General features: G+C 53.9%; 2 protein-coding genes across 2 annotated transcripts; one reads left to right on the top strand and one right to left on the bottom strand.

Annotated features, from left to right (window-relative positions):
- The first annotated feature begins 113 nt into the window (after positions 1–113).
- Positions 114–4,271, top strand: CDIPT (CDP-diacylglycerol--inositol 3-phosphatidyltransferase). Its single transcript, XM_001517077.5, has 6 exons — positions 114–226; positions 535–669; positions 1,691–1,844; positions 2,153–2,234; positions 2,436–2,517; positions 3,403–4,271. The coding sequence occupies exons 1-6, from the start codon at positions 184–186 to the stop codon at positions 3,552–3,554; spliced, it is 648 nt and encodes a 215-aa protein (XP_001517127.3). The 5' UTR covers positions 114–183; the 3' UTR covers positions 3,555–4,271.
- A 2,097-nt stretch (positions 4,272–6,368) lies between these two features.
- Positions 6,369–25,742, bottom strand: LOC100087103 (major vault protein). Its single transcript, XM_029052339.1, has 15 exons — positions 25,638–25,742; positions 18,173–18,349; positions 17,320–17,518; positions 16,464–16,587; positions 16,213–16,344; positions 15,009–15,103; positions 13,708–13,944; positions 13,294–13,587; positions 12,475–12,713; positions 12,125–12,322; positions 9,882–10,268; positions 8,798–8,914; positions 8,502–8,628; positions 7,481–7,669; positions 6,369–6,642 (listed from the first exon to the last, which is right to left on the bottom strand). Exons 2-15 carry the CDS (start codon positions 18,295–18,297, stop codon positions 6,505–6,507), a joined length of 2,601 nt encoding a protein of 866 aa, XP_028908172.1. The 5' UTR covers positions 18,298–18,349; positions 25,638–25,742; the 3' UTR covers positions 6,369–6,504.
- Between the last annotated feature and the right edge of the window lie 421 nt (positions 25,743–26,163).

Below are 26,163 nucleotides of genomic sequence, written 5' to 3'. Positions count from 1 at the left end.
CCGCGGCCATTTCGCTCGACCCTGCCTGGGGCCGGGGGCCGCCGGGGCCTCATCTGGCGGGCGAGGGGACCCCGCGGGGCTGAGCGTGCGCGGCGAGGGGGCGGGGGCGCGCGCCGGTGGGCGGCGGGGGCGCGCCGGGGGCGTCCCCGCGGGCCGGAGGGCTGCGCTGCCCTCCTTGCCAAGATGCCGGAGGAGAACATCTTTCTCTTCGTGCCCAACCTCATCGGTAAGTCACTTTTGGGGACAGGGACTCTTCTATCCACTCCAGCGCTTAGTGCAGTGCCTGGCCTAGAGCAATGGCTCTCCTACCCTAATTATTAGGTATTATTATTAACATTATTATTAATCATAATAATAAACTGAGAGCCTCACATGGAACAACCTGATGACACTGCATCTCCCCCAGCGCTTAGAACAGTGCTCTGCACAGAGTAAGCGCTTAACAAATACCATTATTACAAATGCCAACATTATTATTATATTATTATTATTGTTATTATTATTATTATTATCATCTCCCCCTCTCCCCGCAAGGCTACGCCCGGATCGTCTTCGCCCTGGTGGCCTTCTATTTCATGCCCTGCTGTCCACTCACGGCCTCCTCCTTCTACCTGCTCAGTGGACTCCTGGACGCCTTCGATGGACACGCCGCCCGAGCCCTTGACCAAGGTGACAACCCCAGCTCCCCGGCCCTCATGGCCTTTTTCCGCCCCTCCAACTCCTTGGCGCTCCGGTTCTCTCCTTGGACATGCCAAGGGTTATGGTGCTGAGGCTAGTGACCGGTCATATTCCCACCCAGGAAGAATAGACTAACGCTGCAGCGGGAGGGATTTAGGTTAGTGCTCCAGCGCTTAGAACAGTGCCCTGCACATAGGAAACGCTTAACAGATGACATCATTATTATAAATAAACTTCAGGAAGCGTTTCCTAACTTTGAAGGTTGACCCGGAAAGGAGCGAGTGAGGGAGGGCCACCACTCTTCGGAGCAGGATGATCTTGGAGGTCTCTAACTGCCCAATGATTCTTTAAGTTCCTGCCCTTTCCAAAGAGTTTTAAGCGCTTACTATGTGCCAGGCACTGTTTTAAACATTGAGGTAGATACAAGTTAATCAGGTCCCTCACGTCAGTCTAAGTAGGAGGAAGAACAGTTATTGAATCCCCATTTTACAAACGAGGGAAGTAAAGCACAGAGAAATTAAACGACTTACCCGAATCACACAGCAGACAAGTGGCAGGGCTGGCATTAAAATGCAGGTCCTTCTGACTCCCAGAACCGTGCTCTCTCCGTTAGGCCACGCTGCTTCCTTCCCCCACCTTCCTAAAGTGGGAGTATAATCCAGTTAGTCCCTTCTGAAGCTTGGCTCCCACTCTTTTCTGAGTTGGTCGGGAGCCCTTGACTCAGGGACCTGGTTGTTGGCCGTGCTGGGACATCCTGACTCCTCTCTTCTCCTTCCCGCCCGCCCATCCTGGCACCCCAGGATCTCCTCACTCCACCAGGAACCCAGTCAGGGCATCACTGGACCTGCTCTGCCCGCCCCACCCCCCCTTTACAGTGACCTGGGTGGATGAGGGTGGGCTACCCGACCCCCAAACGATTCCCCTCCATTTCAGGAGTGTTAGTGTTGGCCATGTCGATTCCAACAGCCCCCCCTTCACCTCTGACACCCGCTCTTCCCTCCCTCCCACACAGGGACACGATTTGGGGCGATGCTGGACATGCTGACCGACCGTTGTGCCACTATGTGTCTGCTGGTGAACCTGGCGCTGCTCTACCCCCGGGCAACCCTGCTTTTCCAGCTCAGCATGAGCCTGGATGTCGCCAGCCACTGGCTGCACCTGCACAGGTCACCCTTCGATGGGGGACCGGTGGGAGATCCTTGGGGTCGGCTGACAACTGGGTGGCAAGGCTGGGAGGCAGGGGACAGGGCGGGATGGGGGCCTCAACCGAGAGTGAGGCGTGGGAAGAGGGGACTGGGGTTGAGAGTCACCAAGGTATCACGGAGGCTGCTGGAGAGGTCCTGGCTTAGCAGCGTTGCTGATGCTGAGGTCAGGAGATCCAGCACATTTTGTGACGAGAGGAGAAGAGAGAGGGGTGTGTCGGGGAGGCGTGTGGAAGGAGCTGTCTGTCTTACGTTTCCTCCTCCCATGACAGCTCTGTGGTCCGGGGCAGCGGCAGCCACAAGACCATCGATCTGACAGGAAATCCGGTGCTGCGGCTCTACTACACCTCCCGGGTAAGGCCCCGGTTGCCCTTCCCGCCCACCAACTCCACCCGCACCCCCCTTCCAGAATGCAGGTTTCCTGTCCCTCAGCCCCAGCTCTCCGCTTCTCATACCAGGTGCCCAAGGCTTCGCCCCTTTCATTTCTGCTCCCCCAAACTGCCCACCGATCCCCTGCCCCCCTCCTTTAACCCTTTCCTCACCCTGTTTTGGCAGCCTGTGTTGTTTCTCATGTGCGCTGGGAATGAACTCTTCTACTGTCTGCTCTACCTACTCAATTTCTCCGAGGGACCAACAGGTATGGTTGGAGAAGGGCTGTTTTTAGGGTCCCGGGGAGTACGGAGGATGGATTGTGGAGGTTGGAGTTTAGGACGGCTAGAGAGAAGGAGGAAAGGGCTGGGGAGGTGCTGATTCTCTTGTAATAAAAATAATGGTGTGAGGCACTGTTTTGGGATTGATAGACTATTACTGTTATTTTTATGATGACGATGGTACTTATTAGGGGCTTACTATGGGCCAGCCACGGTACTAGGCACGGGGGTAGATACAAGATAAGACACAGACCTTATAATCCAAGAGGGAGGAGAATGGGTGTTTTATCTCTATTGGGCACATGAGGAAGCAGGCGTAAAATGGTTAGGTGACTTGTCCAAGGTCACAGAGCAGGCAAGTGGCAGAGCCAGGACTACAACCCAGGTCTCCTGCTTCCCAATCCCAGCCTTTTTCCCCTAGGCCTCGGGGTACAAAGCACTGGGGTAGATATACCCAGTAGAACCCAGGTAAGTATGGGTTCATAGGAGCAGAGCTATTGGAATGAAAGATAGCCGGGAGAAAGAAATAGACTGGGCATTTCCCATCTCTGTTCACTTCCTACCTTCATTTTCAGCGTGGCGCAGTGGAAAGAGCACGGGCTTTGGAGTCAGGGCTCATGAGTTCGAATCCCAGCTCTGCCACTTGTCAGCTGTGTGACTGTGGGCAAGTCACTTAACTTCTCTGTGCCTCAGTTCCCTCATCTGTAAAATGGGGATGAAGACTGTGAGCCCCACGTGGGACAACCTGATTCCCCTGTGTTTACCCCAGCGCTTAGAACAGTGCTCTGCACATAGTAAGCGCTTAACAAATACCAACATTATTATTATTACATTATTATTTTCCTCCTCCCCAAACCTTTCTTTTCCTTCAGTGGGCCTGGGATCAGTTGGCCTGTTCCGGGTGGGAGTGTGGCTTTCCGCGCCCATCACCTTCCTCAAGTCCCTCATCAGCGTTGTCCACCTGGTGACTGCTTCCCGCAACATGGCCGCCCTGGATGCCGCAGACCGGGCCAAGAGGAAGTAGTCCCGCGATCCCCGCCGGAGCCCCTCTCCTGCCTCCGAGACCCCTCGGTCCCATTCGGGCTCTTCACTGGAGTGGACTGCACAGCCCCAGTCCCTGGCGGCAGCTAGGATGCCCTCACACCCCACCACGGTGCACTCACGTCTCACCTCGTATGTCATGTTCCCACCGCGGCTGCGGCCACACTCTCACCCGAAAGATCACACCTGCCCAGGGGGATCACACCCTTGGTCGTCACGTTTGCCATCCTAGTTCCGTGGCTCTCGAGGAGGAGGAAGAGGAAGTCCTCTCTCTGGATGTAGCCATGTTCTGAATAATGATGTCACACTAAAGGCAATGGGATCATGACCTCTGCCCTGCCTGGGAAGGGGGTGGGCACCCAGGGCAGGACTCTGGGCCCAGGAGGAGGGAGAGAGGGATGGGGGCCTTCAGGGCACTGAACTGGGAAGTGCCATCACAGTTGCGGCGTATGAAGAACCAGCACAGCCTGGCAGGAACAGAGTGGAGGCCGGGACTCCACCAGGGGTAGAAGGCACAAGCGACATTCCTCCTTTTAATCCTGGCCTGGATCGCCGCCGCTGATGTGGGAATGAGGAAGCTTCAGCTGCTCGGTCTGGAAGGGAAAGGGATAATTCCCATCCTCTGTCTTACTGTATCTGTGTCTCATGTCTATCCTGGGCCCAAGGCCTTGAAAATAAAGGCGGAAAAAGCTTCAAAATGCCCCACCAGCCTCCTTTCTTGGGCCCAGGGGCTGGGAAAGGGCCGGAGATTTGGCGGGGAGGTGGAGGGGAGAAGTAAACGAACTTTTTCTTTTCTTATGAACTGAGGTGAGGCATTAATGAAAGGGTGGAGAAAAAGTGCTCGGCCTGGGAGGGAGCATGGAATGATATTCCCTGCCCAGTTACACTGTGCGCCCCACTAGGGAACAAGATAAGGTTCCCACCCTCAACCGCCTCCCAGGCCAAAGATTCTCATCTCCCTTCCCCATTCCACTGCCCCGTGGCTCAGCCCCCCAGGTGCTATCCTGGGACCCCTCCCCAATTAGCCATCCTGAGCTGCAAGAGCACCACCTGGGCACCGGCTGTTCAAAGTCATTACCAACTGAAGCGTAAAAGAGAATCGATCAGCCCCCTTATTAATTATTACCTAGGGTCCAGAGGGCAAAGGAGGCGGGGAAATGATCATTCCCAAAGGAGTGGGCGGAGGGTGGGCCTGGCCCCATGCCAGCAAGGCGGTCGGCGGACCCCGGGGGTGACGGGTGGCACCCGAGAGCCGCTAGCGGCCAGCGGGGAGGGCAGGGCACGTAAATTGCAGGAAGGTAAGCTGGTACCTTCGGCCACTAGGACATTCAGTGTGGCTTAGTGGATAGAGAACGGGCCTGGGCGTCAGGAGGAACTGGGTTCTAATCTTGGCTCTGCCACTAGTCTGCTGTGTGACCTTGGGCAAGTCACTTCTCTGGGCCTCAGTTTTGTCATCTGTAAAATGGGGATTAAGACTGTGAACCCTATATGAGACAGGGACTCTGTCCAACCCAACTGCCTTGTATCTATCCCAGCACTTAGGAGCCTGTCACATAGTAAGCGCTTCACAAATACACGTACTCCAATTAAATCTATAGGGAGCCAAAACCAGGTTCCGACCTCTGAAGAGGAAGAGAAGAAGGAAGGATGCCGATGAGGCTCCAAAAGGTTCTTCCCCAGAGAAGAGTGCCTACCTCCTTTCCATCTACTCTCTGATCTTCAACATCAATGTAGCACGCATGGCAGATGATGAGAAACTCACACTTGCACCAGGAATTAGGCCAACATCACCTCTGCCTTTCTCCCCACCGCCTCCACTAGTGGCAGAGCAAAAGAAGGCCCTGGGGAGTTTAGTGGGGAGGATGGGGGGATCCATGCCGCCCACACCACCCCAGCAAGAGGAAGAAATAATTATATTTGTTAAGTGCTTACTATGTGCCAGGCACTGTACTAAACACTGGGGTGGATACAAGCAAACTGGTCTGCCCTGCCCCACACAGCCTGGGTGGGTCTTTCTGCCTCCCGCAGGTTGGGCCGTCCTCGCCTCCCCTACTCCCCTGGTCCTTTCCTCTGCCACACTTCCCGCTCTCCTCGCCACCCCCCCGCGGATCCCCCGCTCCCGCTCCTCCACACCCAGCTTCCTGTTACTTGATGAGGCCATTTGTTTATCTGAGTAGTACATTAAGCTGGGTTGAAATCAGCCCCCTGTGGCTCCCCCAAGGAGGTGGGGTGGGGTGGGGCGGGTTAGCAGCCCTTTAACAGACCTGCTGATTGCTGCTGGTGCTGCCGGCCGTCCCCCCGGCCCAGCTCCCCAGGGCCTGCTCTCTCTCCGACTTTCCTGCCATTAATGGAGGCAGCGGGGAGAGGTGGAGCAGATGTTGGTCAAATGCCCACTAGAGTCTTGAGTTTCTGATCCAGTTGCTTCCCTCAGCCATGCCTTCCTCCTCAGCCACGATTCCCACCGTCCTCACCCATCCACCTCTCATGCCCCTGAACTTCACGTCCCCGAACTGGGTAGGGAGCCGTGGGAGCTGTCAGCCGTGGAGGAAGGGGTGCTGGCGGACAGGCAAGGGGAGGGAAACCGATGCCCCCCCATTACAAGAGGGGCCAAGATAAAACCCACCCGGATCAAAGGGCCCTGGGGGAGTTTTTCAAACCAGAACCTGGCAGTCCCATCAACCGTCAAGCCCCGGCCCCACCCAGAACCTCTCCCTTCCTTAACCCTGCTGCCTGATTTCCTCCCTAAAACCGAGGCTTCTGAACTCAAAGCTCCCCAAGTCTCAAGAAGATGCATAGGTGGATGGGTCAACAGTCAGTTTTATTGTTTAATGTGGGGATAAGGCACACAGACTCAGTAACTCCTACGACCCTGAGAATGTCAAGCGGAGCCCAGACTAGAGTCTGGCTCTCCTGAGAGGGGAGCCGGGGGGTTGTCACTCTACCTCCTTGCGCTCCCCGGCTTCTGGGGCCACGAGCCCCAACATACCCCTGGCTGTGCTGAAGAGGTTGATGGGGGAGGAGCCATCAGTGATGAGAGTTGACTTCAGTCCCAGGCCCTGGAGCAGTTTAACCTGGGGATGGAAAACAGGCAGAGCAGAAACCAGGTCAGAGGACTCTTTGGGCCTCAATCAGCCTCCCAGATGGAGCAGGAGATGGAACCAGGACCTCTCCATAATTTATCTTAATGGCTATCTCACCCTCTAGACTGTAAGCTCCTTGTGGGCCAGGAACTTACCCACTCTGTTCTACTGTCCTCTCCCGAGCGCTTAATACAGTGCTCCGCACACAGTGTTTAATACAATTGGTTCACTGAATGATTGGACTGTCTTGGAGTCCCACAGAGGCCAGGGACTCTGTCCAAGTTTATTATCTCATATCTACCCCAGCACAGTGCTTGGTGAAGAGTCAGCGCTTAATACACGGACCCCCCACATGGTTATTTTTAGCACTCTTTGAAAATGCCCTTTCCTGCCCAGGGTCTCAGATGCAGGGCACGAGAGATGACTGTCACCCTGGGTTCCTTGGCGAGGAAAGCCTCCGGGAGGGGTGGGGTGGTGCGGGGTGGGGCAGATAGACACCTGAACTCGGTTGCCCCGGGCAGTGGTAAACACAGGGCTCCTGAGAAGCGGGTGAAGAAAGGTGGGAGTTTCTGGAGGATTTTGGGAGAGGAGGGTGAGTAAAACTCAAAGTTGCTTGTCAGGGATTCTCCATTTGGAAAAACCCCAGGAAGCAACTTTAATTTGACACGAGAGCCCCAGAAAGCCCTGCCCATCCGCCCTGAGCCAGGCTTTGCCCAGGCACAATGACGTACAGGTGGCTGCTGGCCCAATCCGCTAGTGGTCCTGGTTCTCCCCCTTCTCCTCCCCCAGATGCCCTGCACTGAGCCTGCAGCATCTCCCCGCTGCCCACCTGCAGCTCGGGTCCGGCCAGAGCGATGTCCCGAATGGTACTGGTCCCGAGGGCCTCGGTCATCTCCTTGAACTTTTTCACCTCGACCTCCGCCAGCCTCTCGGCCTTGCTCAGCTCCAGCTCGGCCTGGGCCTGGGAGTACGTCAGCTCCTGCTCCCGGGCTTTCTGCAGCCTCTGCAGTTCTGCCTCCTGTAGGGAATTTTGAGGAGGTGAGAAGGAAGGCTGCCCAGGCCTCGGGACTTGGGAGCCTCAGGGCCAAGACTTTCTCAAGCCCCGGTCAGGCCCTCTGATCCCGAAGGTTAGGCTCGGACAGCCTGGGGAGTCAGTCCCACTCTGGTCCAGTGGAGGCTATGGTTGTAGAGACACTGGCGGGGGGTGATGTGTGTGGTGCCAGAATGGGAAGAACTGTGCACACCCAGCAGCTCCACTTAGGCGGGATCCATTCGGTAGACTTTAGTTTGGGTGTGAGCCCCGCCTCGAGCAGGGTCGGGGGGCTGCTGGGATGGCCAGTCTGGGAAGTTGCAGCCTCTCCCTCAGGAGCGGCGGGGGGCAGCTACCTTGGTGTGACTTTTAGACACCGTCTCTCCTACCTCTTCCCCTCAACTCTGTTCCAGGACTAGAGAAGCAGCAGGCCTAGTGGAAACAGCACAGGCCTGGGAGTCAGAGGACCTGGGTTCTAATCCTGATTCCGCCTCTTGCCTGCTGCGTGATCTCAGGCAAGTCACTTCACTTCTCTTTACCTAACTTTCTTCAATGGCCGAGGGTCGGGGGGGAGAGGATAAATGCCCCTTCTCCCTCCCTCTGAGACCGTGAGCTCCAAGTGGGACAGGGACTGTATTCGACACGACTGTCTTATAACTACCCCAGTGTTAAGCACAGTGCCTGGTACCTAGTAATCATTTAACAAATACCATAATTATTCTTGGAAACCAAGAGCTCTCCCCCCAGCCTCTTATTCCCCACTTCTCTCGGGTCTGGAGAGCTCCCTCCTTCACAGCCGTGTCAATCTCCCGTGACTTACGGTCTCGATGGCCAAGGCCTCAGCCTTCAGCTTCGCTTGCAGCACAGCTCCTTCACCCTCGATCCGAGCGGCCTCTGCCCGGGACTGAGCTTCGGCTTTCGCAACCCCGGTGCTCTCCACAGCCGTGCTTCACAGGAAAGAGCGAGTGAGGTATCCAGCCCGGCCCCCTTCTCCGGTGGCCTGCCCCTCGCGGCCCGCCCCTGACTCCTCCACCTCCCTCACCTCTCCACCCAGCTGTGGATGGAAGCCCATGGGGCCTCGCTTGGTTTCTCCGCCAGCCGCCGGCCCCTCCTCACCTCAGGGCTTCCAGCTGCAGAAGTTCCTTCCGCGCTCTCTCAGCTTCTGCTTGGTCTAAGATCTTCTGCCGCTCCAGCCGCCCCCGAGCCTCTTGCTCTAGCCTCTGAGCCTCGTGCCTGGAGGTGGAGAAGGAAGGTCGTGGTTGGGGATTGGGAGGAGGAGAGGGAGAAAAGAAGCCCCAGTTTTCTCTCTCAGGAAAAGGTGAAGAAGAGGGAACTGTGTGAGGCCTAGCTCTTGGCCTCCCTGAGTGAGGAAGGGAGGTCGTGGTTGGGGGCTGGGAGGAGGAGGAGGAGAGAGAAGAGAGAAGTCCTGGTTTTCCCCTTTGGGGAAAGGTAAAGAAATGGGAACTGTGAGAGGCCAAGTGAGGAAGGGAGGTTGTGGTTGCAGACCGGGAGGAGGAGGAGGAGGAGGAGAGGGAGAGGGAGGAGAGAAGTGCCAGTTTTTCCCTTGGGGAAAGGTGAAGAAGAGGGAACTGTGGGAGGCCAAGCCCTAGGTCTCCCAGAATGAGAAAAGGAGGTCGTCGTTGGGGACCGTGAGGAGGAGAGGGAAGAGAGAAGCCCCAGTTTCCTCCCTTGGGGAAAGGTGAAGAAAAGGGAACTGTGAGAGGCCAAGCTCCTGGCTTCAAGCTTCCCTTAGTGAAGCAGGGAGGTCATGGTTGGGGACCCAGAGGAGGAGGAGGTGGTGGAGGAGAGAGAGGAGAGAAGCCCCAGTTTCCCCCCCTGAGGGAAAGGTAAAGAGGAAACTGTGAGAGACTAATTTCTGGCCTCCCCAAGCGAGGAAGAGGTTGTGACTGGAGAGGAGGAGAAAGAGAGGAAGAAGTACCAGTTTTCCTCTTGGGGAAAGTCAAAGAAGAAGGAAGTGTGGGAGGCCAAGCCACCGGCCTCCCCGAACAAGGAAGGGAGGCCATGGCTGGGGACTGGGAGAAGGAGGAGGAGAAGGGGAGAGAAGCCCCAGTTTCTCCCCTCGGGGAAAGGCAAAGAAGAGGAAACTGTGGGAGGCCAACCCGTCAGCTTCCCCCAGCGATGGGAAAGGGCTCGTCTGCGGAGGAGGGAAGACTCCCCCAACCCCTCTGGCCTGGCTCACCTGGCCGCGGCTTCCTGTGAATTGGTGGTGATTTCAATGGCCAGCTGCACACTGCGTTGCAGGGCGTCCCGGGTCCGCTGGTCCACAGGCTCCACAGATTGGACATCGACGCTGCTGACCACCAGCCCATTCTGGGGGAAGACAGCCCGATCCCGAGGTGGGGGCGAGGCTACGGCCTCGCCGGCCAGCTCCTCCAGAACCCCGTAGCCGAAGACAGCGGCCCGGATGATGCGGGCCGAGTTCTTGTGGAAGTCGTCGAAGGTGACAGAGGCCACGGTGCCCCGCACCCGCGAAGCGATGGCCTTGCAAGCATCGCCCACAAAATCTGGGACCGAGAAAAGCCGGGCAGCCTCTTGGGGGTTGGTCTGGTCCTTCACTTCAAAGTGCCTGAGGAGAGAGGGCTGCGGGCAGAGATCCGACCTTCTGAAAGCTTCTTCATCTCCTCCCTTCCCCTAGCCCATTTTGGTCCCCAGGATAGAACCAGCTATTTCAGAGCCAACTCCAGGCAACAGTAATAATAGTAAACAATAATTGTGGTATTTTCTTAAGCACTTACTATGTTCCAGGCACTGCCCTAAGCGCTGGAGTGGTTGCAAGCAAATTGGTTTGGACACAGTCCCTGTCCCACCTGGGGCTCACAGTCTCAATTCCCATTTTAGAGCGTGGGCTTGGGAGTCAGAGATCGTGGGTCCTCATTCCGACTCTGCCATTCATTCATTCATTCAATAGTATTTATTGAGCGCTTACTATGTGCAGAGCACTGTACTAAGCGCTTGGAATGAACAAGTCGGCAACAGATAGAGACAGTCCCTGCCGTTTGACGGGCTTACAGTCTAATCGGGGGAGACGGACAGACAAGAACAATGCCACTTGTCAGCCATGTGACTCTGGGCAAGTCACTTAACTTCCCGGTGCCTCGGATACCTCATCTGTAAAATGAGGCCTAAGACTGTGAGCCCCATGTAGGACAACCTGATAACCTTGTATCTACCCCAGCGCTTAGCACATAAACGCTTAATACCATCATCATTATTATTATTGTTTTGCAGATGAGGTAACTGAGGCCCAGAGAAGAAAGTGACTTGCCCAATGTCACACGGCAGACAGGTGGCAGAGCCGGGATTAGAACCCATGACCTTTTGACTCCCAGGCTCATGTTCTATCCACTATGCCATGCCGCTTCAGTATGCGTCTGCTCCCCATGGCTGCCCGAGCTCGACTCCTGGCTCGCTGCTTCCCACTCTCTGACAGGACCTGGGAACTCCTGATCAATGCTGGAAACATCCCTCACGGCAGCTTTCCGGCCTGCCTGCTCCACTCTGAGGCCCAACCCTCCTAGGCTCCTTTCCCCTCAGATCCCTGCCCCCTTCCCGCCCTTATGGTCCACGCTAAGAAGTCGGCTTTTCCGGGCCCAAATGTGCTGGCAGCTTCCCTCATTCCCAAGCATCATTGTTTCCCCCTGGCTGACTGAGCCTGGAGAGGAGGCCCAACTCCACACCCCGGACTTCTTGTCCCCATCTCCCAGAGGACCCAGGACCCCCAGGGGACCCCATCTAGACCACTCCCTAGGGTGACAGTTTTCCAGGTGAGCTGGAGCTAGAGGTAAACATGACCTAGTCTCATGACTCCTGGGTTCTTCCTACCCTCTGCAATAATAATAAATTATATTGAGATCGAGCCTCACGTGGGACAAGGACTGTTTCCAACCCCATTTGCTTGTATCTACACCAGTGTTTAGTACAGTGCCTGGCACAAAGTAAGCGCTTAACAAATGCCACAGTTATTATTATAATAACAACTGTGGTATTTGTTATGCGTTTTCTAAGTGCCGAACACCATGCCAAGAGCTGGGATAAATAACAGTGTAATGAGAAACAGCATGACCTAGTGGATAAAGCACAAGCTTGGGAGCCAGAAGGACCTGGGTTCAAATCCCAGCTCTGCCACTTGTCTGCTGGGTGACCTTGGACAAGTCACTTAATTTCTCTGAGCCTCAGTTCCTTCATTTGGAAAACGGGGATTGAGGCAGCGATCCCCATGAGATAAGGACTGTGACCCATCTGATTATCTTGCATCTACTCCAGCGTTGAGTACAGTGCCTGGCACATAATAGCACAAACATATTAAAAAAAATTCAGATGAAGCACAGTCTCTGTCCCACACTAGGCGGTAGGTGATGAATGGCCAGTGGTAGTCCCGTGGAGGGAAGGCCTTGCCGGGAGCCCCCAACCATCCCCGGTTACCAGTTGTAGGCGAGCTGCAGCTGCAGGCGGGCGTGGTCGGCCGTCTCGATGGTGATGACGTCCGTGCAGAAATCCGGGCCGAGCAGCAGGCAGAGGGCTCGGCGGGCGTGGGGCCGCTTGGGCCGCCCGGCTGACAGGGACAGCACCGTGAACTGCTCCTCGGGACCCAGGGACACCAGCTCCGGCCCGAAGACCACTCTAGAGAGAGGAGGCGGGGGCAGACAGGCTGTCTCCTTGCCGGCTTCTTCTTTCCAGGTTCTTCTTGCCTGTGGTTGCGGCTATCCTTTCCCCATTTCTCTCCCCAGAATGCAAGAAGCTGCTTCTCTGCAGCAGCTCGTCCTCCTCCTTACCGGGCTTTCTTATCCCTGTAGTCGTACACTTGCACAGCTGCATTGTGGGGGACCCGATAGCTGACCACCCGGGTCTTGTCCCGGGGAGAGTGGGAACTCGTCTTCATTCCTGCCCCGCCTCGGTCGGCCAGGGGGTCCAGTCCCGAGCCCAACAGCTCCTCCACGCCGGCCGGCAGCTCCTTCTCCCACAGCTCTTCGTCCTGGGTCAGCATGTAGGTGCTGCCGACCACCGCCCGGACCTGGTGACAGACTCAGAGGAATCAGGGCGGGCAGACGGCCAAAGGCAGGGGACGCGCATGGTGTCGGGGGCCCGAGCTGCCTCGCGGAGGGGATCCAGTTTCAACCAGATACAAAACTTTTCTCCCCGACCGAGCCTAGGATTTTAACCAAGAAAGACTAGCTCATTGTGGGCAGGGATCGTGCCCACCAACTCTGTGGTACTGAGTTGGTACTGGTACTTAGGACAGTGCTCTGTACTCAGTAAGTGCTCAATCGATAGCATGGATGGACCGATCGATTGAAAGGGGAGTGGAAAGGGGAGACTTGGCCTGATGCGGTGGCCCCCGGGCTAGAGGAAAGAGGGAAAACAGAGGTGGTTTGCTGGGAGAGATGGCGAGGTTGCTGGAGCTCTGCTGGGGATGGGTGACTGGTTTGGGGTTGTGGGTGGGAGCAGAGATAGACGGGCAGGGGGCAGAAATGGGCAGGGGCCGGGATGGGTGGGCTTCGAAGGTTATTCAGCTTGGACCCTCCACCATGGGGCCTGGAGGGGGCAGGAGGGCTTGGGAGCAGCGGGCTGGGGCCCCAGCGTTCCCAGCTGACCTTGCCGGTCTTGATGTCTCGCACGTAGATGCCCTCGTTCTCATCCAGCGGGATGGCCCGGCGTCGCTCCAGCACCTCCACCTTGGCCGGGGGCACGTATTCCAGGGGCCCCCGGATCAGCCAACGATCTCCGGCTCGTCTCTCCCTCTCGTCTTCGACTCCTTCGCCCCCTTCCCCTTTCTCCAGGGCCTGCAGGGCTCTCAGAAGCAGCCCCTCTTCCTCCGACAGCACATACACCTCCTGGATGCCCCGCTCCAGGGACTCCCCAGGCTGCAAGAAGAATGATTTCTCCCCCTGCCAGAGGACAGCAGAGATACGGGACGGGAGGTCACAGGACTACCAAGGCCTAGTCCTTCCCCACCATCCCCGGCTCTGGCCTCGGGTCCGAGCACCTACCCGCCCACAGACGGTTACCTTGACGACACGCTTGTGCCCAAGCTGGTTCTTGCCGTTGGGGCCCACCGGGTCTAGGATGACGCAGTAGCTGCGTGGGCCCAGGGTAGTGACCGTCACCAGGCCCAGCACTTCTTCGCAGACGTCAGGGACGTGGGCTTCCGTCTCCGCCAGGGTCACCAGCCACTCCTCCCCGGTGCGCCGGGCCACCCCCCGGATGTCCTGGAAGTTCTGCCGGGCCCGCAGGTGCAGAGCCATCTGCATGGGATGCCAGACAATGGGGTTTGGCCACTCACACCATGGCTGACCTCTGCCTTTCGGTGACCTCAGAATTGTAATTTTTTTTTAAATGGTATTTGTTAAGCCTTTAGTATGTGCCAGGCACTGTCCTAAGCACTGGGGTAGATACAAGCTAATCAGGTTGGACAGAGTCCACATCCTACATGAGGCTCACATTATCCATCTCTGTTTTACAGATGAGGGAACTGAAGCACAGAAAAGTGAAGTGACTTGTCCAAGGTCACACAGACATGCGGTGGAAGCGGGATTAGAAACCAGAAACTTCTGACTCCCAGGTCCGTACGCTATCCACCAGGCCATGCTGTCCCACTCCTAATGGGCCTGTGGGTCAATCCGCCAGTCAATCAATCATGGTATTTATTGAGCGCCTGCCATGTGCAGAGCACTGTACTAAGTACTTGGCCCCAGGAATCTTAGAGCTTCCTCTAACCTGGGAGGTTTGAGGCTCGAGAAGGATTTCAAACTCCCGCTGAGGGGCCCCAGGAAACTCTGATATGGGGGCAAGGTGTGGCTCTTAAGAGGCCTGGAATGACCTCTAACTCCCAGGCTTTCAGGGAATTGAGAATAATCCCTATTTTTTGCTCCCGGTTTAGTGATTGTATCTATTTTATTTATTTATTTTTTAAAAAGAGTGGTACTTGCTCAGTGCTATGTGCCAACCAATGTGCTAAGTGCTGGAGTAGATAAGAGGAGATCAGACACTGTCCCTGTCCCAGACAGGGCTTGCAATCTAAGGAGGAGGACAGGTAGCTTATCTCCATTTTTCAGATGAGGCAACTAAGGCACGGAGAAGATAAGTGACTCGCCCAAGGTCACGCAGGAGTCAAGTGGCAGGGCCGGGATGAGAACCAAGGTCCCCTGACTCCCAGGCCCGGGCTCTTTCCATAGAGCCACATTGCTTCTCCTTGCTTTAGTAAATGTTTCCTCGGTAGCGAGGCTCTGGGCTAAGCGCTGGGGTGGAGCCAAGAGGACCAGATCAGACCCTAACCGTGCCCGATGATCAGTGCCCAACCCCTGCTGACCTTCTCCGTAAGGATGACGGCATCCACCAGATTCAGCACCTCCTCGTACACGGATGGCAGGTAAGCGCCGACTGAGCGTACCAGCCACTCTTCTCCTAGCAAAATGACAGAGAAGCCAAGTGTCATGATGCTGGGAGGGCACCTAGCATTCCTCTTCTCCAAATCCAGTCCCCCCAGGCCGGTCAGCCTGAGACCCCTCGGCCACCCTGTCTGGTGCTCTCCTACTACAAGATCTCCACCCATTCTCACGCTTCACACATCCGACAAGACGTTCTTTTGATCTAACTTACAACACTCATGCTGTGATTTAAGTCAACCAATTTCCTCTTGCTCTTTCCTCCTTGGAAACAAAGCAATTTGGAAAGTAAAAAATATAAATGGAAGGTTGCCTCGGCAGGGCATCATCCTTTCTTTTGCTTTGAGACTCCTCCAGCCTTTTCTTCTGTTGATCCAATTTTTTGAATGGCATTTATTAAGTGTTTACTATGTGCTAAACGCTGGAGTAGATTAAAGGTTACCATATCTGACTCAGTCTCTGTCCCACACAGGGCTCATGTCTTACACTATTTTACCGATCAAGAACCTGAGGCCCAGAGAAGTTAAGTGCCCAGCCCATGATCACACAGCCGGCCGGTGGTGGAGCTGGAAATACAACCCTGGTCTCCCACTTATTCTGGTCTCTCCACTAGACCACACTGCCTCCGGTGACTTGTCTCATCTGTTGTTCTCCCTTCCATCTTTCCAGCCTTCCGGTGTTTTTGCTGGTTTTGTTTTATATTTAAGTGCTATGTGCCAGGCACCGTTCTAAGCACTGGGGTAGATACAAATTAATCAGGTTGGAGACGGTCCCTATCCCACAGGGGGCTCACAGTTTAAGAGGGAGAACAGGAATTGAATCCCCATTTGCAGTTGAGGAAACTGAGGCACAGAGAAGTTCAGTGACTTGCCCAAGGTCACACAGCCGCCAAATGGCAGAACCGGGATTAGAACCCAGGCCCGTGCTTAATCCACTAGACCATGCTGTTCTGTTGAGGCTTTTCTCCAAGATCTGCTCCTTGTGGATGGAGACCAGGCCACCTCTCCTACCAACTGACCGCTTTTCTGCTTCTCCTCCTCCCCGCTGCAGCCTCTCTCTTCACCTCTCCCGGCTCCTCAGCGTGGCCACCTCAGCTCTAGTTCTCCTCCATTTCCCACCATGGCTAACCTGTTACTCTCTTTTCTCCTTCCCGGTCCCGGCATTCCTTCCTGGCCCGCAGCCTCAGGGCCTGGTTTTGTCGGATCACCGTCGCCTGGATCTTCTCCACCACCTCCACCTCCTTCTGGGGGATATAAGTGCCTGGGAGGTGTGATAAAGAACAGAAGAGAAGATGGATGGGGAGGTGAGGAAGGGCCAGCCAGGAGGATGGGGTTCGGGAGGAAGCCGAGGAGAGGAGGACCAGAGGCCCCGGGACTTACCGGGCCCTTCGAATAACCACTCGTCACCAGCCACAAACTTGTCCCCACTCTCAGTTTCAAAGTCCAGCAGGGCCTTTAGATGCAGGGCAGTGTTGGGTAGCACCACTTGCAGAGGGGTGATATCCTTGGGAAGAGAAAGGGGGCTTGCTTGGGGTCCGGGAGGGTTCCCAACTTGGCCCGGGTTCTCCCGGGCCGGACCCCGAGACACAGAAGGGCAGATTTGGTCTCTGTTTCCAACAGGAAGGTTGGAGGATAAAGGCTGTGGGATGGAGGCTGCAGGGGGATTAGGAGAAGCAGCATGGCGTAATGGATAGTGCAGGGGCCTGCGAGTCAGAGGTTCTAATCCTGGCTCCCTTGTGTGACCTTGGACAACTCACTTCACTTCTCTGGGCCTCAGCTACTTCATCTGCAAAATGGGGATTGAGACTGTGAGGCTCCTGTGGGACAGGGACTGCGTCCAGCCCAATTTACTTGTATCCACCCCAGCGTGGAGAACCGTGTCGGGCACATAGTAAGCGCATAACAAGTACCACACTTATTATTATTATTACCAGCACAGCGACAGACACGTAGAGGCCTACGGCAGCTTAGGAGCCCAGATCCAAAAGAGCCCAAATCTGCCCTTTTCCTTTCTATTCCCTCTTGAAGGTTCTCCTCTTGAAGGTTCTCCGACAGCCGGCTCTCTGCCCGGGAGCTCGGATGGCACTTGGGAGATGGGGGAAGGGAGGGAGGGAAGACCTGTCCCAAGGCAGGGAAAGTGGGGTGAACGGCCAGGAGGGTTTAACCTCACCCACTGTAGAGTTGGAAAGATGGGAGTCGGTGGGGTCATCAAGAGAGTCCCCTCCCCGCCCAATACCTGCTTTAGCTCCTCTCCGGGGTAAAGTGGGAAAGGATCCTGAGCGAGCCGGATCTCCAGGTCAGCATGCCGCAGCCGCACCTGCCCCGTAGCCTCACTGAAGAGCACAGAGCCTTCCGCATCTCGAGCCACGGGGTTGGCCACCATACAGTAATGGCGGGGTGGGACTGTCACCATACGGACTGGGGTGAACAGTATCCTGGGAAGGAGAGAGATGGATTGTGTGGGGGTTGGGGGGATAAGGGCATCCCCATAACCTTGATCCACTGAGGAAATGGGCCGGTGCTGCAGTGGGAGAGATAGACGTTGGACTTGAGGAAAGTTCTGACTAAAAGATTGGAATGGCCGCATCAGGGCAGAAGCAAGTTATTTTTCCATCGAAAAAATCGTAAGCTCCTTGAGGGCAGGAATTGTGTCTACTAACTCCACTGTATGCTCCCAAGGGCTTAGTACAGTGCTCACAGTACTCTTACTGTGAGCCCCAGGTGGAATAGGGATTGTGTCCAACCTGATTAACTTGTATCTATCCTAGTGCTTAGAACAGTGCTTAGCACATACTAAGCATTTAACAAAGGCTGCCATGAGTTTTATTATTAGTTATTATTGTAGGCACTCAATAAATACCACCAATTGAACAAACAGTGGCACCCCCATCTGCCCGGGCTGCGAGAGAGTTGATTCTACACCAAAGTCTCAGGGAGGAGAGAGGTGACTTCTGGAGTGGTTGGCCAGGCTGACATCCCACCCGGCATATCCCTTCCATCCCTTCCCTCTTCTCCTGGCCCAAAGTCTCTCCCGTAACCTGGACTCCCGGGAACCCATCCGTCCCTTTATCCAGAGCCTCCGCACTTACCTTTCATTGTCCTGGCGGATGTAGGTCTGGGGCCCAACCTCAACGCGGGACACATTGCTGTTCTGGTCGAGGACGTGGATGAAATGGTACGGGGGGATGCGGATGATGGACTCTGCTGATGCCATGGTGACGGTGCTGGCAGCGGTGGATGCAAAAATGGCAGCCAGCAGGGTCCAGCTGTGGAGAAAGATGAAAAACTCAGCTGGTGTGAGAGCGAACACAAGTAAATAAAGGTGGACTGAGTCCGGGACTCACTTATCCTATCCCACCTTGACTACTGCATCAGCCTCCCTGATCTTGCTGATCTCCCTGCCTCCTGTCTCTCCACTCCAATCCATACTTCACTCTGTTGCCTGGATCATTTTTCTACAGAAATGTTCAGTCCATGTTTCCCCACTCCTCAAGTACCTCTAATGGTTACCCATCCACTTCTGCATCAAACAGAAAATCCTTACCATTGGCTTTAAAGCATTCAATCACCTTGCCCCTTCCTATTTTACCTCTCTGATTTCCAACTACAACTCAGCATGCTCATTTTGCTTCTCTCCCACCAACCTACTCACTATTCCCCAATCTCGTCTATCTCGCCACCGACCTCTCACCCACGTCCTGCCTCTGGTCTAGAACTTCTTCCCCCTGCATATATGACAGACTATCACTCTCCCCACCTTCAAAGATTTATTAAAAGCACATCTCCTCCAAGAGGCCTTCCTTGACTAAACCCTCATTTCTCCTACTCCCTCTCCCTTCTGCATCACTCTTGTACCTTAATTTGTACCCTTTATTCATCCCATCCTCAGCCCCACAGCACTTATGTCCATATCTGTAATTGATTTATTTATATTAATGTCTGTCTCCCTCTCTAGACTGTAAACTTCTCATAGGCAGGGAATGTGTCTTCCAACTCTGTTGTACTCTCCCAAGTGCTTAGTACGATGCTCTGCACACAGTAAGTGCTCAATAAAAACCATCAATCGATTGAAATATTGAAAGAGGAAGTCGAAAACAAAGTAAGCCAAATAAAAACCAAATAAAGAGACCTGAGGTGGAGGGAGAGGGCCAGAGATAGCCAGGAGCCCAGAGGGATGTAACAGGGCAAGAGATCACTGGCCTTCAGAATGATCCAATGAAAAAGCAAGGCTGGACCAGCCCTTGAGAAGATGGGGAGGAATCCCATGGTCTCAGAGCCAGGCTCATTCCCTCTCCAACTAGCACAAACCCTCTTGCTGAAAAGGTTTTTGCTCCCTGAGGTACAGCTCTCTGTGGGCTTAAAACTATCCTGGGCTCCATGCCCAGGCCTCACTTCTAGAGGCTGCCATCAACAGCCACCGTTATTCCCATGAGCTTCTGGGAAAATCTTAGAGGACACGTAGATGGAGAGAGAAAGGCCACCCCAGGTTGCAGGTTTCAGCCACTCTGCCAAAACCCTAGGAGGCTAGGAGAGGATGGGCTGGGGGGGAGAGGGAGACTGGGTCTCCAATCCAAAATTCAGCCACGTTTTTCGATGGCCTGGCTGACTTGGTCCTCCAAAGAGCTCTAATTTGGGATCCTCAATAAATATTTGATGGCTGAAGGGGGGAAAGGAGCTGAGATGGGTAAGACTAGAGAAGAAAAGGCGGGGAGGAGATCTAGGGCCTTGGATCACACATCTCTGTATGGCTATTTCTTGAGGATTCTATTTGACTTCTATTGCCTACCCGTTATGGGTTTCTGTACTGTGTAACCTGTATAAACATGATACCTGCTGCCTAGGAATTTGTGTTGCAAGGCAGCTTAATAATCAATAACAACAATATTAAGTGCTTACCATGTGTCAAGCACTGTATAAGTACTGAGGTAGCCACAAGATGAGCAGATCAGACAGAGTCCTGGTCCCACATGGAGTCTACAGTTTAAGTACGAGGGAGGACAGGTCTTGAAACTCCATTTTTCAGATAAGGAAACTGAGGTACAGAGAAATTAAGTGACTTGTCTAGGTCACACAACTGTGAAGTGGAGGAACGGACATTAGAACCCAGGTCCTCTGACTCCAGGTCATAAAGTAATCTACACGTCAAGCACAAATCAGCTGGCAGTGAAACACTGTTCCCTCTCAGTGCTCCAATGGAGCTTTTTGATTTTTGCCACCTATTTCTACTGCTTTGTATCTTCATTTGGCAACTTTGGGCCGGTGGACAGAGCTCGGGCCTGGAAGTCAGAGGGACCTGGGTGCTAATCCTGGCTCTGCCACTTGTCTGCTGTGTGACCTTGGGCAAGTCACTGTGCTTCTTGGGTCTCAGTTACGTCATCTGTAAAATGGGGATTAAGACTGTGAGCCCCATGTGGGACAGGGACTGTGTCCAACCTAACGGGTATGGCTGTGGGCAAGTCACTTCACTGGGCCTCAGTTCCCTCATCTGGAAAATGGGGATGAAGACTGTGAGCCTCACGTGGGACAACCCAATTACCCCGTATCTCCCCCAGCGCTTAGAACAGTGCTCGGCACATAGTAAGCCCTTAGCAAATACCAACATCATTATTATTATTACTCCAGCGTTTAGTACAGCATCTGGCACACAGTAAGCACTTAACAGGTACCATCAAAAAAAGGGGGGTTGTGGGGGGCCCTGGCCCGACTATGAGCCGATGGTCTCCATTCCCACCGAGGACATTCAGGGGGAACAAGCTGATGCAGCACTAAGGAAGTGGAGTTGAGACCTTGGAAGCAGGGCTCGGTGCCAGGGAGAGCTCAATCGATGCTTACCGACGACTCAGCTAGGCCTGAGTCAATCAGCCAATCAGTCATATTGATCGAGCACTTACTGTGTGCTGAGCACTGTATTAAGCGCTTGGGAGAGTACAACGCAACAATGTAACAGAGACATTCCCTGCCCTCAGCGAGCTTACAGTCTTGAGTCGAATTTACAGAGTCAGAGGAACAGGGCAAAGGAGGACTCTACTCATTAGAAAGCTTTTGAGCAAATGCCTTCGTGTTACCCCCTCAATGTTTTTTTTTTGAAAGTTATTTGTTAAGTGCTTACTTTGTGCCAGGCACGGAACAAGGGTCTGAACTATCTTCTATCTCCTCGAATCTATGAGTTCCTTGGGCGGTTTTTGTCCTACCTGTAATGTTAGGCGGCACCCCATCCCCTGATGGGGTGGCTTTGTTAATGCCAGGAGCATCATTATAATTTCAACAAGGGCAGAGTGGAGCATGGAGGAATGTGGAGGAACCCGGAAGTAATAATAATAATGATTATGCTATTGGTTAAGGGCTTACTATGTGCCAAGCACTGTTCTAAGCACTGGGCTGGATACAAGCAAAGGGTCGGACACAGTCCCTGTCCCACGTGGGGCGCATAATCTCAATCCCCATTTTCCAGATGAGGTAACTGAGGCACAGAGAAGTGAAGTGACTTGCCCAAAGTCACTCAGCAGACATGTGGCAGAGCCAGAATTAGAACCCATGACCTGACTCCCAGGCCTGTGCTCTATCCACTCCACCGTGCTGCTTCCCTGTAATTCTCCCGTCACACTCTGAGTTGGCAGGGCCTCACTAGGGCCCTGGGACCAGTCTTGGGTCATCCCACATAAATGAGATGCGGAAAGCCCGGGGAGGGCCCAGAGATTAGAGGGTGAACAAATACAATTTAAGAAGAAGGAGGAAGCGGCGGGGAAAGAGGAAGGGACTGGGAGTCAGAGGACCTGGCTTCTAATCATGGCTCTGCCACCTCCCTGCTGGGTGATATAGGGAAAGTCACTTAATTTCTTGGTGCCTCGGTTTTCTCTTTGGTAAATTGAGGATGAAACACTGTTTTTCTTCTCCCTTAAACTGAGACCCCGAGGGCGGGTGGGGCAGGTACTGTGTCCAACCTGATTACCCTTTATCTACCTCAACACCTAGAACAGTAAGGGCTTAAATAACACAATTATCGTTATTATTATTCATTCCAGCCTTGCCCTTCTCACTCTCTAGTTTCTCAATTTTTCTGCCTTTTCCTCTGGGGTTCCAAGACTCTTAACTTCCGGAACCTCCCCCAATTCTCCCCGCTCCTCGACTCACCACCTGGCCTATGACTCCTGGGTCAGTGAGAGTGTGACCATGGAGGATCACATCTTCTAAGTCCTGGGAATAAATTCCCCTAGCAGAGAAACCTTCTTAGCAATGATGGAACATTGCTGACAAATTAGTCATAGCAACAGGCACCAGGGGATCAATGAAATACACTGCTCTGTCAAAACTGACCCCCTTGGATGAAGACAAATCAGCAACAAGAAGCTTGCCGAGGCAACTGTGGCTCTGTTTATCATTCCTGAGCACGCCCAATACCGCTGTTCAGGCCACACGGAAGTTTCCTTGTGAGGCTTCCTTTGTGAAAAGAAGCGTGGCCTAGTGGAAAGACCCTGGGCCTGGGAGACAGAGGACCTGGGTTCTAATACCGACTCTACCTCTTTGCCTGTGTGCCCTTACCCAAGTCAGTTAGCTTCTCTGTGCCCCTGTTTTCTCATCTATAAAATGGGGATTCACTCCCTGCTCTCCCTCCCACTTAGACTGTGAGCCCCGTGAGGGACAGGGATTGTGTCTGGCCTGTTTATCTTATATAATCACAGTTATGACATTTAAATGCTTATTATGTGCCAAGTACCGTACTAAGCACTGGGATAGATACAAGTAAATCGGGTTGGACACGGTCCCTGTTTTACATGGGGCTCGCAGTTTTTTAATCCCCATTTTACAGGTGAAGTAACTCAGGTCCAGAAAAGTGAAGCGACTCGCCCAAAGTCGTAAAGCAGACAAGTGGAGGAGTCAGAATTAGAACCCAGGTCCTTCTGACCCCCAGGCCTGTGGTCTAATCATTAGGTCACGCTGTTTCTCTCCGGCGGCACTTGGTACAGAGTAAGGGCTTAACAAATGCCACAATAATTATCATGGACAAAGGAGGGTAGGCCACCGCAAATCCTGAACTGGAAAAGGGCTGGGGGAAATGGGAAGACAGGAGGATGAACTGTGGCATCAAGAATGGGGGTAAGGGAGGCAAGGTGAGGGATAGGAACAGAGACCCACATCGGGCAGAGCAGCAAGCCTGATCCCAAACTGCATTTCATAAAGTTGGTGAATGCCCTAAGAGGGCTGCCTGCAAAATAGTGGATGGGCAAACTCGGCCCAGAGCGAGAACCTCGTTCCACCAAGGGTCACTCAGGGCCAACGCAGACCCTCAGGCCTGCCACTGGTGCCTAGCCCCAGAACTAGAACCGAGCCTCCCTAAGGGGCCCTTTCTGAACCCCTAAACTGTTGGCCCCAAACCAAACACTTGGTGAGCCTCTGGACCCAGCAAACCTCAGATCTGGGGCCTTTGGGGCGCTGCTTTAAGCAAGAAGGAGCATCACATAGCGGGCAGAGACCAGGACCTGGGAGTGAGAAGGACCTGGGTTCTAATCCAACTCTGCCACGTCTTCTGTATGACCTCGGGCCACTCACTTCACTTCTCTTTGCCTCCGTTATCTCATCCCTAAATGGGGATTAAGAATGTGAGCCCCATGTGGGACAGGGACTGGGTACAACTTGATTAGTTTGTACCTTCCCCAGCATTTAGTACCCTGCCCGGCACATAGTAAATGCTTAGCATTCATTCAATAGTATTTATTGAGCGCTTACTATGTGCAGAGCACTGTACTAAGCACTTGGAATGAACAAGTCGGCAACAGATAGAAACAGTCCCTGCCGTTTGACGGGTTTACAGTCTAATCGGGCAAATACCATTACGAAACAAACAAAAACCAAGACCATCCCAGGTGCATTCTGAGGGCAGGTTGCCTCCACCCAGATGGCGGAGAAGGGAGAGGTGAGAGAAGAGAGACCAAGTCCCGTTGGTTGCTGTTTCTTAGCCCCATTTACTACCAGCTGAAAGTATTTGCTTTTCACCCCACTCCAGGACTATGCTCTCTGCCCCCATGGAGAACTGGCCTGAAGGGATGGGGAGAGGGAAGCCCAGCCCAACCCTGCCCTTCCCATTGATTTATCTCCCTCAATTTACCCCTATCAAAGAGAAACAGGGCCCCACCTTCTATGTGAACACACATAATCCAATCCTGCAAATCTGGGCCTTAAAGAAAGCAGGTGGTGGGTGATTAAGACCAAATAAAACAAAAATCTCTTCTGTCCTCATCCTGTAGTTTGAGCATCTGATCCTCTCGGGCTCTGCCCCGGGGAAGTACATTATACTGTAGTCTCTCCCAAGTACTGAGTACAGCACTCTGCACACAGTAAGCGTTCAAGGTCACGGGTTCTAATCCCAGCTCCGCCACGTGTCTACCGTGTGACCTTGAGCAAGTCACTTCACTGGACTTCTGCTCCTTCATCTGAAAATGGGGATTGAGACTGTGAGCCTCACATGGGACAGGGACTGATTTTATTTGGTTGGATCCACCCCAGAGCTTTCTACAGTGCCTGGCACATAGAAAGCTATTAATTTTTTTTCTTTTAAAGGGAGGGCTCAATCGGGGAAGGGAGAGCAAGCAGGGGTGGCCCGACACTTAGTACAGAGCTCTACACACAGTAAGATCAAAAAAATGCGATTAAGCTCCACTTTTCCTCATCTCCCATTCCCTTCCACGTCACCCTGACTCACTTCCCTCGCTCTTCCTCCCTCTCCTCACCCCACAGCACTTATGCATAGATCTGTAATTTTATTTATTTATACTGCTGTCTCTTTCCTTATATTGATGTGTCTCCCCCCTAACCCCCCAAGACTGTGAGCTCGTTGTGGGCAGGGATTGTCTCTATAGCTGAGTTGTAAAAATAATAATAATTGTGATATCCGCTGACTATGTACCGAGCACTGTTCTAAGGGCGGGGTAGATCCAGGGCAATCAGGTTGTCCCACATGGGGCTCACAGTCCCATTTTCCAGATGAGGTCACTGAGGCACCGAGAAGTTACACGACTTACCCAAAGTCAGTTGTACTTCAAAGCGTTCAGTACAGTGCTGTGCACACCAGAGGCGTTCAATAGATACGACTGACTGATTTATGGAGGTTGAGCTTAATGTAGCGGTGTGTGCTGCCCTCCGGGGACCGGATCGGGGCCTTTCAGCCGGCAGACCCTTCCTCCCCACCCTTAATCCAGCCCACGCTTAGGCCGGGGGGGGGAGGGGGGGTGTCTCCCCGCCTTTGGCCAAGGGTGGAGCGTAGCAGACGCGTCCCATCCTACAGGACTCTCACGTCTTCTCGGCCTCCCAGCTCCAGGGGGAGGCCAACCGAGGCCTTGACCGCTTCCATCCTCTCCCACGCAAGACTCGGGTGGGAGAGGGTGTGGGGAACCGGACATATGGCTCAAACCCAGATTTTTCCGGAGGCCCCCAAGGAGATGGAGAAAGGAGGAGCTCGGGGTTGGTCCCCGCGGTAAGGCAGGACATGGGGCCTGGGAGGGGAGGGCAGAGAGGGGTACGGGATGGAGGGGAGTGGGCAAGTGAGAAGAAAATACTTACCGCGAGGGGAGCCGGATTCCCTAAACCGTTGTGAACTGCGGACCACACAACACACCCTCTTACTCACTTCCTGCTCACAACAGCTGAACGTCGTGGAGCCTCTGGGATTATGATTTAAAGGGCCTGCAGCCCCGATTCCAAAAACTCCTACGGGGCTGGAATCCCTTCCCACAACTCTGTCGTATTGCTCCCCCGCTGGGCGCTCACTACACTAAGCCCTCCAATAAGTATCCTTAGCTGCCTGAGTGTCTGTCCTATTGATCTTGCAGCACTTAGCACAGGGTTTGACATATAGTAAATGCTTAACAGATGTAAAAAAAAAATAAACACCTCTACCCTCTTTACCCGGCAGTCGGTCGTATGTATTGAGCGCTTACTGGGTGCGGAGTAATAATAATAATGTTGGTATTTGTTAAGCGCTTACTATGTGCCGAGCAAAAAAAAAAAAGTTGGTATTTGTTAAGCGCTTACTATGTGCAGAGCACTGTTCTAAGCACTGGGGTAAACACAGGGGAATCAGGTTGTC

Source organism: Ornithorhynchus anatinus, chromosome 2 (genome assembly GCF_004115215.2).
Source record: "Ornithorhynchus anatinus isolate Pmale09 chromosome 2, mOrnAna1.pri.v4, whole genome shotgun sequence".
NCBI lineage: Eukaryota > Metazoa > Chordata > Mammalia > Monotremata > Ornithorhynchidae > Ornithorhynchus > Ornithorhynchus anatinus.
The sequence above is the reverse complement of the archived record's forward strand: the minus strand, read 5'-3'. Positions and strand labels throughout refer to the sequence as shown.

What these genes read in the sequence shown, in the direction of transcription:
- LOC100087103 (XM_029052339.1), bottom strand. Translation starts at nt 18,297, where the DNA reads ATGGCATCAGCAGAGTCCATCATCCGCATCCCCCCGTACCATTTCATC. An exon ending in CCGGAGAGGAGCTAAAGCAG is followed by an intron (nt 16,588 to 17,319) that starts GTATTGGGCGGG and finishes TCTCTTCCCAAG; the next exon opens with GATATCACCCCTCTGCAAGT. An exon ending in CTGCAGCTCGCCTACAACTG is followed by an intron (nt 10,269 to 12,124) that starts GTAACCGGGGAT and finishes CTCTCTCCTCAG; the next exon opens with GCACTTTGAAGTGAAGGACC.
- CDIPT (XM_001517077.5), top strand. Translation starts at nt 184, where the DNA reads ATGCCGGAGGAGAACATCTTTCTCTTCGTGCCCAACCTCATCG. An exon ending in CGCCCGAGCCCTTGACCAAG is followed by an intron (nt 670 to 1,690) that starts GTGACAACCCCA and finishes CCTCCCACACAG; the next exon opens with GGACACGATTTGGGGCGATG. An exon ending in TTTCTCCGAGGGACCAACAG is followed by an intron (nt 2,518 to 3,402) that starts GTATGGTTGGAG and finishes CTTTTCCTTCAG; the next exon opens with TGGGCCTGGGATCAGTTGGC.